This window comes from Phasianus colchicus, chromosome 1 (assembly GCF_987193195.1).
Source record: "Phasianus colchicus chromosome 1, bPhaCol1.hap1.1, whole genome shotgun sequence".
NCBI classification, from domain to species: domain Eukaryota; kingdom Metazoa; phylum Chordata; class Aves; order Galliformes; family Phasianidae; genus Phasianus; species Phasianus colchicus.
In genome coordinates, this window is record NC_143436.1 from 137662568 (window position 1) to 137675800 (window position 13233).

Consider the following 13233-nt stretch of genomic DNA (forward strand, 5'->3'; position numbering starts at 1 on the left):
GGCTTGCTTGTGTTATACATTTCAATTAAGGAGGCTGTCTCAACCTTAAGATGGGGATATGGAAGCAACCTCTGCAGAGGACTTGCTGCACCGAGCCCTCAGCCTGTTAGTAACTTGTTCTGTCTCATCTGCTCAGCTGGTTTTGAAGTCCTAATGATACAACAATAGATATCATCTTTTATGTTTCCAGATGCTATTCACTCTCTGATAGTTCAAAAATAACTTGACTACATTTGTTTTTCTTTGTTCTCTTCCTTTTTTTTTTTTCCTCCCTTTTTTGTTTTGCTAAGCCATCACTGACAAGCGTCAGACTTACTTAAAGATTTACACAGGTTGATTATTGCAACTGTATTCATGTTTACAGCCAGGAAAAATAAATGAGAAGAGTTAACAGTATGCTTTGTCCACGCATACACAAGAACACACAGAAAAAGAAAACCCCCAATCACTTGCTGAAATTCTCTACATCAATAATTTGAGTGGATAAGTGTTTACATATTTGTCTTAATTGGGTAATAATGACTTCAAAATATAATGTTCAAGATTTTCTAGCAGAGTTTGGTTTTGTTTTTTCTCCATCAATTTTGAACTTAAATGGCAAATATCAAAGTTCAAACAGAAGAGCAGTTAACACACATAAACTGGCTGAGAAGTGCAGCTGCTCAAAGATAACATCTCTTCCAGCAGCAGATGCACCTCTGCCAGAGAAAACTCCATGTAGTAGGTTAAATTCTTCTGTCTTTTGCATATCCTTTTACATTGGATGAAAGCAAAATAATAACCAACAACTCCGCATATTCAGAGGCCTCAAGTGACTTCAATTCCAAAACTGCTGACAGCAAATCCAGCACCATTAACTGTGGGAAGCCACATCTTAAAGTGTTTTGGTTCTCGCTACCTGCAATACATCATCCTCCAATTTGCAAAAGAAATCTGCATCCAGTAGCTGCTTCCCTTACTCTCTGCGAAGCTGATAGTTGTCACAGAGGTAACAGATCCCAGTTCTATGTCAGCATGCGTCACGGATGGCTCACAATGTTCTTCACGCACTGCTGAGGCCTCACATTCAATGTTTTAGCACTATGCTCCTCTGTGCCTAGCACAGCTGGATTGAGGCTCATATACAGTAGATGTGAGGGCCCAAAAGTCTTACAGAGGCATTTCACAGTGCACGAGACATGAAAAATTGAAATCTTTATGGAGATGTTGACTCATTTCAGAAGACAAACTCTTTTCTACCTAAGAAAAAGCCTTCCTGCTTACATAGTGGACATCTTTGTACTCACATAAGCACACCCTTTTCCCCTACCAGCACTTTTCCCACAAGCTGTCACCAAAACCTGACATTCCTCACAGGGCATAGAGAATTATTGCTTTTATCTTTCAGTCCAGAGCGAGATTTTCAGCACTGCATTCTGGCGATATGGTTATCTTGATTAAATATCTGACCTCTACATGTCTCCCTCTCCTCCCACTCTGATCCATGCTACTTGTGTTTTTTCCAGCTCAAGGTCCCATGAGAAGAAAAAAATAAAAGCAATCATGGAGTTTCTTTCTCACTTCCCATACCCTTTACACTAGTGTTTCCAGATGTTGGGACATGGGGTGTTCATCTTGTTTCCTCAGCCATTTCAAGGTTTATTGACTGTTTAGGAGATGAAAGTTGCACAGCAGGCTCTTGGAGTTGAAAGCTGTTTGTTTATCCTTTGATCAAAACCAAATATTTTTCTACCAGGTAGAATGTATGGTGAGGTGAGGTCTTTGAGGTTTCCCTGCAGCAGCTCAGTTCTTGCTCTGGTCCTATGTAACAGGAAGATCAAGCAGCTCCCAGCCAGGTATTTTCTAGCTAAGGAGAACACCACTGTCCTTCAAGTCAGTCTCAAACCTGAAATGGGATTTCTCTGCCCTAATTTTTGTGTCTAGAAATAAAGTATTAAAGCCAGAGCTTGTCACACCTGGCTTCCTACTCTCAAGTAATTTACCACCCTTGTTTCCTTGCAATACTTTGGGCCACCTCTCTCCAGTTACATGAGAACTTTTGGAGAAAAGGCAGTTTTGGGGAGCAGCACTCTGGATAATTTTAAAAGGTTGAAGCTCCTGAAGGCTGTTCAGTGCTACTCTGAAGTCTCAGTAAAGGAACTAAAGAGGCCTGGGACAATATGGACTTCCTGGGTCCTCCATCATCACAGTCAGAGGGAGAAGCAATCAATGACCACCAATAGGCAGAAGTTCTTCTGAGTATAGGAACTTTTCATACCAAAGAGCTGATATTATCCTTCATGTGACAGAAATCACGTTTGCTTTAGGGCTACATGCTCAGAGTGCAGAAGTTAGATTAGTTTGGAATTTGCAAACTTCAAAAAATTATGGACCCGTGCAACACTGACATGATAACTTCTCTTTGACTGGTATAATTTGATGGTAATGAAGCATGTGATAAATAAGGTTTTATATTTACTTATATTTATATTTAAAGTCTTTTGCTAACACCAGATTTGATGCTGCCTGCACAACAACAGTGAGAAATTCCTGTAGCAAGGCTGATTTTCCATTTATTTATTAGTGCCAGTTATTGTCTGTGAGCCAGGAAGGCACCATTACAAACAATATCCAGAAGTTTAGACATTATAAACCAAATAATCTGATCTCAGTGATTTGAGTGATTTGGATTTTTAAAACCTTTCTGGTCTATTCAACAATTGTAATCAAATGGCTAGTTTCATGGATCTGACTAAAGTGGTAACAATACTATTGCCAGGACTAATGTTTTCTACATTAGTATTCAGACAGTTTGTAAGCTGTCTAAATTACTCCCGAAGATAATATATTTATTCTTGTGTTGGTCAAGTTAAAAATGCAAGTGATTAATCAGTTGTATAATTCACATTTCCCTTGGAAATATAAGCACATTATATATAGTATCTGCCAAATACTCCCGGAGAGGCAAAGATTTGTGTTTTGAATTGAGCAATAAGACCTTCAGGTAGCTCTATGCCAGATAAGTAAGCTACAATATGTTTACGCTACTAAAGATCCATTTCAGCATGTGCTTAAGACAGAGTATTGGAGCTTAAGAAGTGATTCATCTCAAATTAATCCTACTATCTCATGCCATCTTCTGTTTTGGAAACAAAGCAATTCTGGTGTAAAATGTGCATCGCTGTACTGGCTGGTGGCATCTCAAGGAACTGCTGAGGTGAATACCCCACATCTTGAAGCAAGACTTGGCATGCTGGAAGGGCAATTTCATTGAATCATAGAATGGTTTGGGTTGGAAGAGACTTTTAAGATCATCTAGTTCCAACCCTCTTGCTATAGGAAAGGACACCTCCCTCTAGACCAGGTTGCTCAAAGCCCTATCCAGCCTGGCCTTGAATGCTTCCACAGAGGGGGCCATCCACAACCTCACTGGACAACCTGTTCCGGTGTGTCACCACCCTCACAGTAAAGAATTTCTTCCTAATATCTAGTCTATATCTACCCTGTTTCAGTTTAAAGCCATTTCTCCTTGTCCTGTCACTACCTGCCCTTATAAAAAGTCCCTCCCCAGCTTTCCTGTAGTACCTCTTCAGGTACTGGAAAGTTGCTATAAGGTCCCCTGGAGCCTTCTCTTCTCTAGGCTGAAGAGCCCCAGCTCTCTCAGTCTGTTTGTTTGCCAAGTATCACTGATCACCTGTTAATCAAGTCAGTCTGCAGAGCTCAAATGGCTTGGGTACCATCAGCAGTGATGTACTGCGATGTACTGTGATAGCACTGTTAGGCTCTTGGCTGGCAGTGGGTGTGACTATATACTCATTATCAGAGCAGCCAGCCTGCATAGGCATGCAGAAGATGTGTCTGCATCCTTTCCTCTTATCGCATGCCCTCATCTCCTCATCTCTTAGCCTTGTGTTTCTACTTACCTCTCCATCTTCCTCCCACTTCTCACACCAGGGTCCTCCCCAACACACTTGCCTTGCCTCCTAGGACAGACCTTATCTCAACAGAACCACACTCCCCTTGTCCTTGCCACTCCTGCTCTCTGGGGCAGAAGCACATGTTTTGGGACCAAGTGGGGTCCTGCAGCCAAGCAGGGAGAGGTGACAGACAGCTGAGCAGTCACATGGCATACACATGGGTTGGAGAATGCCTCCTCCTGGACTACCACCCTAGGATTCTCTGCAAGATATTTATAATCCAAGCTCCTGCACTTTAGGAAAAATAGTAGATCTTAATAACCCATCCTCCTCCTTTAAAGTGGCATGCAGGCTACCAACCATACACAGTTCAGCAGCATCTGAACTAACTAATTGCTATTTCTGTACATAAATAAATGTTCAGGGAGTTTGTGTCAACTACTGCTTTCAAATCAAGTAGGCAAAGTGTTGCAATTCCTTTTCATGGCAAAGACTTTTAATGGGCTTTTCTTTTTACATGTAGCAGGTTTCTCTGGAGGACAGCTTGTTTTTGTCTTTTATTTTAAATATATATATATATATATTTATTATTATTATTATTCTCCTAATCTACTCCAGTTTCTCTGAGGGAGCGTCCAATTCATTTGCTCAGAGGGAACTTCATTTTTCCTTTTCTTTTTCTCAGTTTCATAATGCTTCAGAGGAGAAAACAGTCTTCTTGGGGAGCTACATCTGCATTAGAGTGCTACTGCAGGCTGTCTTTCCTCTTCCTGGCCTGAGGATGTCAGCTATTGCACACATGAATAGGAACTGCCAGGATGTCATACACACTTACATACATCTTTTTTCAATCACCAAACTACAGGCTCTTTTGTCAATGAAATCCACAGATTTAGCTCTCTTATCAGCGCTGACTGTCACACTCTAACACCAGTCCCTGTGTCACCCTGAAACCAAAGGATGTAAAAATGTGTGATGCATTTTTGTTGACATCTATGAATTTTTCCATGTTTTCTTCATAGTTGAGCTAAAGCTGAATTTAAAAAATTGCAATTTTGTGATGTTCTACTTGGTTAAATAACCATAATAAGTCCTGCATGGGATGTCTTAATAGATGAAAGCTGAACATAACTGAACAATAGCAGGTCCTAAAATCAAAGGTTCTGATCTCTCCCCAAATGTTCGGCATTTGCTTCCTTAGTTGGCAAGGCTAGTTGGAAGCAGAAATTGCTTTACTGGAGACTGAGTTATTGTTTGAACATAAAAATCATTGCTGAAAGACTTCATATTGAGCTTCCAGATGATCCAAGTCAAAACCAGATGAAATGCAGAGAAATTGATGAGCACTTACATTCTTTGGTGTTAGGAGGTGCCAACAAGCATGAGTAGCAAACCATTCCGTATATGTTTCGAGGTCTGTTTTCCAGCATGTAGTAACTGAAATGAAGGGCAAGATGAGGCAAAACAGTGTAAGTTAATATACTGCATCCAAGCATGGTTCATCAGCAGCCAATTATGCTGAGATACAATCATTAAAAAAAACACTTTTATAAGCAATTTGATGCAAAGATAATTATTTTTTTTAAACTCCCTGAATAGAGACAGTGTTTCTCTTCTTCCTTTTACCCCTAAGAGGCAATTAATCAACCATCAAGCCTACATGACAAGAAGGTATCATTGCCTAAAACAACATTATTCTCCTTGCTGTGTTCAAGCTGCAGCGTACAGCATACCCTGAAATAAGACTTTTCAGAATAAGAGAACATCATTTTTGAAGCAGAGGTCTTTCAGGCAAGACCGTCAGTTAAATACAGTTGTCTGATTTTCTTCTCAAGCATCATAAGAATAATCTCAGCAACAGAGCCAAATCTAAATAGCAAATGCAGGAAAACACTACCCTTACAGGGACAGATGAGGATTTACAAACATTTGTGTTTTTTTGAAGTTCCCTTGATCGTGGAGTTATAGCATGACGAAAAACTATTCATGATTTGAACTGGGCTGCCACTAAAGTTAGTCTTGGCAACTGGTTCTACAAGAATTGGATCCACATACAACTTAATGAGTAAAATACATCCAAATCATACATAGTGGATATGCTTCTACAGATCACTTGCTAAATTTTAGTGAAGAAGTGAATAGTCATAATCTGTTCTATATAGATAAGAACTCAACATCATGAACACTAAGTAATGATCTTCTGCTCTTATGCTGTCTACGTATGTACAGAATGTTTCTTTTTTTCCTGGAAAATTTATACATTAGAAAATTATTGCTGAAACTGTCCATCAAAATCAGTTGGTCATTAATGAATGACCCAGCCTATAAATAGTATAGACAGGTACAGGAAATTAAGTACATTGAGTCATAGGATGGAGGAGGATGGTGCTTGGAGATAACTAAAAGAACACATACACTGAACACATTTCCTCTTTTTGTTGTTGTAATTTTTATTTTGCTGGCATTAAAAGATTCACTCTTACTCTTCCATTTGGTTTATGTGCTCCATCTGCCACTCTGCCCTTCTCTCAAGAGAAGAACATTATCTTTTGTCTTTTGCAAGGGTCTGCATAATATTAGGCTGCAAAGCAGTTAATAAATAAGCAGTAAATGGTTGCCAAACCACCAAAATAAAATAAAATAAAATAAAGTAAAATAAAATAAAAGGAGCAGGCCAAAGATATGTATAAATCTATAAAGAAAAATACAGGACAGTCAGAATCCACAACCTAATAGCCACAGTGGTTTAGGGAAGATAAACAGCCCTTCTGACAGTTAATTAAAACAAGCTGGGGGAATATTTCTTGGTTTTCACCACAATGCAGAGTGCTGGAGGACAGGCAAAGAAAACTGAAGTAGATGTTCAAGGGCAAGCAACTGTTCTCATATATGAGTTGGAAGTTCTACAATTGCAAATATTAATGGTTCACCTTTGAAGTACTGGCAACAGACAAGTTTCTGGCTTTGCACTAATATTTAAAGCAATGCTGGAAGTGTCTGATTGCTTTATATCACTAACTGTGGAAAACAAATGGACCAATAACAAAATCACTAATTTTCATGGTGCTATTCTTGCACTACAGAACCCATTATTTCTCTTTCCTTTGCACTTTTCAGGCTATTTTGAAGTGTTAGAGGGAAGATGCAAAAGTGAAGGCTGGAATGAAAAATGGATGTGTTCTCCTGCTTAACACCACAAGTATTTTAACTTGGACTGATGGTGGTACCAAGTCACACTTGGTGATTTGATCCCAAAAGAAGAATCTACATTTAGGTCTTCCTCCTGCAAAAACCAGGGCACCTGGGAACAAGACAGCAGGACAGTGTGCAGAAAGTAAAAGGGAGGTGGCAAGCACATAGATAGAAGCATCAGCTGCCTTACCCAGAACTCCAAGGAGGGCTTTTATTTCATTAGAAATTCACTTGCTAGAAATTCACTGGCTAAAGACCTAACAGTCTTTAGCTAACACTGAGACTTAACACTGAGGAAGGGGAATCCAAGCTGTAACTAATTCTCTCACTATTTACACTATTTGTCATGCTTGAAGTGCTTTGGGATAGGAGTATAAAGCTGAAGCCTGCAGCATCCCAGGAGGTTGGGTCTAAATACCTCCAGAGATCTGAACTTTGGTTTTGAAGACTATGGCTTTGGAACTAAGCCTTTACATTCTCCCTGCGTGCTCATCTTTTCCTTAGGCTGCTTTACTGATGACAAATAGCAAAGGGATGAGATGCCCACAGACAGAGACTGCAGTATGAGGGATGTTACATGAGGAAAGCCTGCAGCATGTTACAGAAGCACAGTCCTCTTAAAATGCAGACCTTAATTTTTCACTGCCTGTGTCTTAGAGGCTCTTTGAGGACCAGAGCCCAGGTGAGGGTGCACTCTGCTCACTGCCACTCATCCAGATGGTGCTTGGCTTTCCCTATGCCACTGGGGCAATGGCAAAGAATGGCCAGTCAGTACTGCCTACCAGCTCTTATGCTCTGTTTCCTCACTGTGATGCAGATGGAATTTCTGGGCTCTCCAAGTTGGTCAAGGCTCCAGGCCACGTTTCAGCCCATATTTAATTTATCTTCAGAATTTCACACATTTGAACTCAGAGTGAATCCTTATTTCTTCTTAACTGCTGGCCATACTATACCATCCCAGGAGCTGCACACAGCCAGACTCCAGCCCAATTTCTGCTACAGGTTACACCTGTGCAAACACAGTGTTTTCAGATTACTCCCCAAGTACCAGCTGTGCAAGCTGATTATTTTCAGCCAGCACCCCACTCCCACCTGGGTGACCTCATTAGTTCTGACAAAACTGCAAAACAGCAACTGTGGCCACTATTTAACTTTCTTGTTCTTTATGATGTATGAGGGGAAGTCAAGAGGGAGTTCTTTTAAAATCACATCATCAGTTTGCTTGGCTGGCAGTTAGACAAGTCCTTCTTTTTATTTGTAAACTGTGAAAATTTCACACAGACTTGCTGATATAATAAACCTGGAGTCTTGCAGGGCCTCTTTAGCAGTTTCCTTTGCCATAGGCTATGCTGTGTCTGCAAACTGCACAAAAGCAAACGCTGGGAGGAGGTACACCTCGAAGCTAAAGTTGCATTCAGGCAGAAATTCAAAAGAAAGGTGAGTTTGTATTATAGGGTATTAACTTATAAAAAAATGTTGCAAAAGTAAATTCATCTTTGGGTTTGCAGACTTTAAAAGGAAATATAATCAATAATACATTAGTAGCGCATCTGATGTAACAAATTGTTTCCTCACAATTACTATCAAAATTATACTGAGCTTAATGGGCCACTGAAAAGACAGACTTAATAAAACAGCATCTATTTTAGTTCCTTCAGTGAGCCTTGGAACTTGTTTTCACTCTGTATAACAGCACACAGACCACATTAACAGCTCCTTAGACCCCTTTCTCTCTGCTGATTATCCATGATCCTGAGAGACTAACATTGTCTTGGTGAACCTCCTCCTAACAGCTATGTGAGCTAATGCTGTCAGCTGCTGACAAATTGGCCAGCTGGTCATGTTTGGAGAGGAGGTATTTTATGTTTCGGAGCACAGACTTCCAGTGCCAGCATGGAGCCTACAGGGAATGCAGGGCATCTTCATGGAGCTCATTTGTAGGATGCAGAATTTATAATGTGGCTTCTGATGTTGCTGTTGGAGGCTAAGCTGGACTTCTTGGAGAGTCTGCAATGTCACTGCACACCTATACTACACAAGCTACTCCCTTTCTGTTTCTAGTAAGAGAAGTTTCAGTTTTTCCTAGTTTTTTTTCCCCCAACATTTGTTTCTTTAATCAGTCAGATTACAGTAAGAATGGTACATGTCCTGATTTACTAGATTCAAAAATACTTTTGAAGTATTTAAACTTATTGTTTTAGCAGGTATTATTCACCAATGTTGTATACCTACAGTCAGCTAGGACATGAAGAGAAGCTATCAGAGATTTTGACATTAAAGGAATATTTTGCAGCTCTTTCAGCAGAGCAAAGGTCTGTGGTTGAATCCTTACCCTGGGAGACAAGGCCCGCACTCTGCATCGTTCTCTTGATCTCCTGGTGTCAGGACAGTGGCTCGAAAAAATCCCTCGCAGTCTTTGTGCCTTCTGCATATCTGGTAACCTCCTCTAGAAAACTTCTCTGACGGGCAGGGAATGCAGCCATAGTCCTCATCTTTGGTGCCGTACCCACATGTCTGCAACAATACAAAGTCATTAGAAAAAAAGGCTTGTGCTGTACAATGGCTCATAGGAAAAGGGAATGTAATATCTGGTATGACATGGTGTCAAGTCCTTTAATATCTGTCCTAAGAAGGTTAGGGAAGTATATAAGGATGTAATACACTGTGTCTTGGAGAGGGAAGAAGAAAGCTGGAGCATCGTACTCCTGAAAAGTGACCCCTGAGGGCTATTTAAATCATGTTGTAGTCTTGGAAGTGAATTTCAGCTGCTGTTCACATAAAAAGCAAACTGTAATTGGAGAGCAGATGAAAAAACTACAGGGGATGCAGTTTCAGCAGGGATATTGGTGATCTTGCTTTCATGACAGGTAAGGCCACAAGGACCACTAGAAAAAGCAAGGTTTGCATGAGGTTTGGTAACCTCTGAGCTCACGTCCTGGAACATCGTGTTTAGATTAAATAAAACTGGTATGAAGTGGTTATTATTCAAACATCCTTGATCAGGACTACCAACTGTGTGAAATTCTTGCAATGGGATGTTTATCCCATTAAAACCAAACAGGATTTCAGTAATTTATTTTTTAATATGCAACAATTATCCGCTATAAATCAAATGGTTACTTAGGAACCATAATTTAAAATGTGGCAGAAGCTTCCAAGTTCCTCTAGTGCCAAAATATCTTAGCGGGAGAGCAAAATTAAATTCTCTGTGTGGGGGCCAGCGAGCATGCCAGAGTAACCTATTTATCACACAATGCTAGAACGACACTGTCAGATTTTAAATAGCTGTTGAGATGAGAATGTACTGGCAGAAAATGTGTGTGAAGCTTTTATGTTACAACACTTTAAAATCTATGAGTTTTAACAGGCAGAGCCTGGGATGTGGCTTATGGATGTACATGGGTGTATGGGGCTGTGCTCGCACAGCAACCTTGTATAAGAGTGCTCCCACATTAGGAAGGTGTGGCCTCAGTGGCACATTGCTCAAGAATCTGCTTCTTTCTTCATTTTCTTTCATATCAAAGCATCACCACCACGTAAAGAACATTTGTTTTTAGGCAGGACTAATTGTATTTTTCATCTTAAAACTTCCCACCAGCTTGGTAAATATGGGATCTTATGTTGCAGACCAAGGGCATCCTTGAGTCCTCTTGGCCACCCCAAAAAAGTCACATCTGGAGCTCAACATGTGTCCCCCAACCAGCAGAGTGGATTGAGATGCTAAAGTTACCATGTACGGCTCTTCACCCGGCTCGCATTTGGGGCAGTCGTGGCACATGCCAGTGGTTTGGTTGTAGTATTCGTTCTCACCGCAGTTGGAGTATTCAGCGCTGGCAGAGTACACCAAGGAAACCTGCACCAGAGACACTGGGGTGTTACTGTCAGCGCCACCACCTCCCTTCCACACCCCTTGTCCCCACCCCTTATCCAGCCACTATGGTGGGGGCTGCCATTGTACCACAAAACATCCCTAAAGCTATCTGGGATGGAGGAGGTCACGGATTTGAGGTAAATGACCTTTGTGCCTGTTATCATAGCTGCTCCTCAAAATATTGAAAGCTGTGGTTCCCAATCTGCTAATTCTCCTGTTACTTAGCACAGCAAATGCGTGAGTTTACACCCTTACCCTTCACAGTATTAATGAGCATTCAAAAATGTAACTGCAAAGGACAACTATAACAACCTGAGATCATGAGCTGCCTCAATCACAGCACGGCTGTGTTTCACATGACACATCAGCCTGGTGGGTCAGAGCAGATGTCCTTTCTACTTCTGCTCCATTTTAGGTCCTTCTCCTCCACCCTCCTCCTCAGTGACCTCTCCCACACTGGGAAATAGACATCCAGATAGATGTTCCAGTCTAAGCAGCACTGAAGGAGATGCTTGAGTGCTGCTTAGACTGGAAACCAATCATTGCTTCAAAGTCCAGTGCTCAGACACTTGTAGATGTGACTTGGCAATTCATAGATGTTTGCAAAGACTCAAATGGCCCCTGTTATCTCCATGCATTGGAAATACCTATAAGCACGTAGATACCTACCACCAGAAAAGGGAACACGTGAGTCCATTTACATTCACCCAGATGAGCCATGTTCTCTTGATATTTTACCTAAAAAGATAGAATTGGTGATTGTTTATGAACAGTAGTAAATATGTGCGTGTTGCCAAAATAAAAACAGTAGGGCTCATCATCAGAACATAGGTTATATGGGAGCAATGCCCAGAGTTATACACAGATCTAAAGAAAAAAGGGAGAGATGCGCACGTGCACTCCCACACGCACTGCCTTTCTGAGAAAGCATGAAGCAGCCAGGCCTTGCAACCTGCATAAAAATCGGTCAAAGATGAAGAGTGAGCTATGAACCCTGGCACTTCTTGGGCTTAATGAGAAATTCTCCTGTGGAGGAACTGAGAGCTGCATACTGACCACAAAATAAAAGAGGGCCAGAGGGCAATAGATGACCCTGGCCTATGTCCTTGAGCCTACTAGATCAGGTTTGTCTAGGAAAGGTCCAGATGAAGCATCAAAAAGGAGAGCCAAGGAGTGAAATGAGGGCCATCAGTGCAGGTAGACACCACTCTATGAAGGGCTATGCCTTCATTGCTGGCACCCATGGACCTGCTGGGAAAGCCTAGAGCTGCCTTCAGCAGCAAGCCTTCTCTATGTTTCATTCCTGATAGGGAGGCTGTTGATATAAGAGGTTAAATGCAAGGAGGAAGCTGAACTCTATTTTAAGTGCTATTACAATGGCTGGAGAAAAATAAAGGCTATGATCTCTTGTAAACACACGTGCTAATTTATTTCGTTTCTTCAAGTTCAGTTCTATGAATAACTTTGAATAAGAGCTAATGTTGCATATTCATGTACTGGATTTCTTTCTAAGGAATAAAATGAGACAGGAAAAAGAGGCACAAATTGTTTTGTATGATACAACATATTAAATGGTATTGTTAGAGTACATATTATGCCTCAGGGATTTTATGGCTTCAAATTGCAAATGTTTGCAGCACTTTGGTCCTCGTAGATATGAGCTGCTCTTTAAATTCTGCCGGTCTCAGATGCTGCAAGGTTTTAAGCCCTCACAAGAAGAATACAATTACTGCTTTGTGTCACACTTAAGCATACGATCTATGTTAGAGCAGCACTTCAGTGTTCAAGATAGCCACTAACATTTACATTTTTAAACACTAAATGGATTAAGTAAAGTTGCATCACACCAGCATCAAGCTATGAACTTGCTTTATATGCTCCTTCTAGCAATTGGGCTAGCTGAGACAGGTAACTGGGTGGGTGGGTGGACAAAGTGAGTTATGAGTGTATTTCTTTCTGCAGGAAATTGCACTTTGAAACCTAGAAACAAAAGAGAATCGGAGATAATAAATTGTCCTAAATCTGGAGGTGAGAGATAGAAAACAGTCATGCCACTGCATGAACTGTCAAACACTTAAGTTGGACAAAGGCTTTGGCTATGACAGTATAGTTACTTGGAAAAGTTCCAGGGACATAATCTTCACACATATGTCTGTTAAACTGAATCCTAATTATAAAACAGCTTGTTCAACTTCAGCTATGAATGTTATCAAGGCTGTTTCCACAGTGGTATTGCAAAGTCATCACATTTACTATAAATTGGGTATGGACCCA

General features: G+C 40.8%; 1 protein-coding gene across 3 annotated transcripts in view; it reads right to left on the reverse strand.

The window, feature by feature from the left end:
* Positions 1–13233, reverse strand: part of EDAR (ectodysplasin A receptor) — a 72876-nt gene that overhangs the window by 16722 nt on the left and 42921 nt on the right. For all 3 annotated transcript variants that reach the window (XM_090128237.1, XM_031605158.2, XM_090128229.1), the window contains exons 2-5: positions 11629–11697; positions 10819–10941; positions 9421–9602; positions 5248–5333 (exon numbers count right to left, since the gene is read on the reverse strand). In XM_090128237.1, the coding sequence (XP_089984363.1) occupies positions 5248–5333; positions 9421–9602; positions 10819–10941; positions 11629–11679 (442 nt within the window). In that variant the 5' untranslated portion in view covers positions 11680–11697. The remainder of the gene's footprint in view (positions 1–5247; positions 5334–9420; positions 9603–10818; positions 10942–11628; positions 11698–13233) is intronic.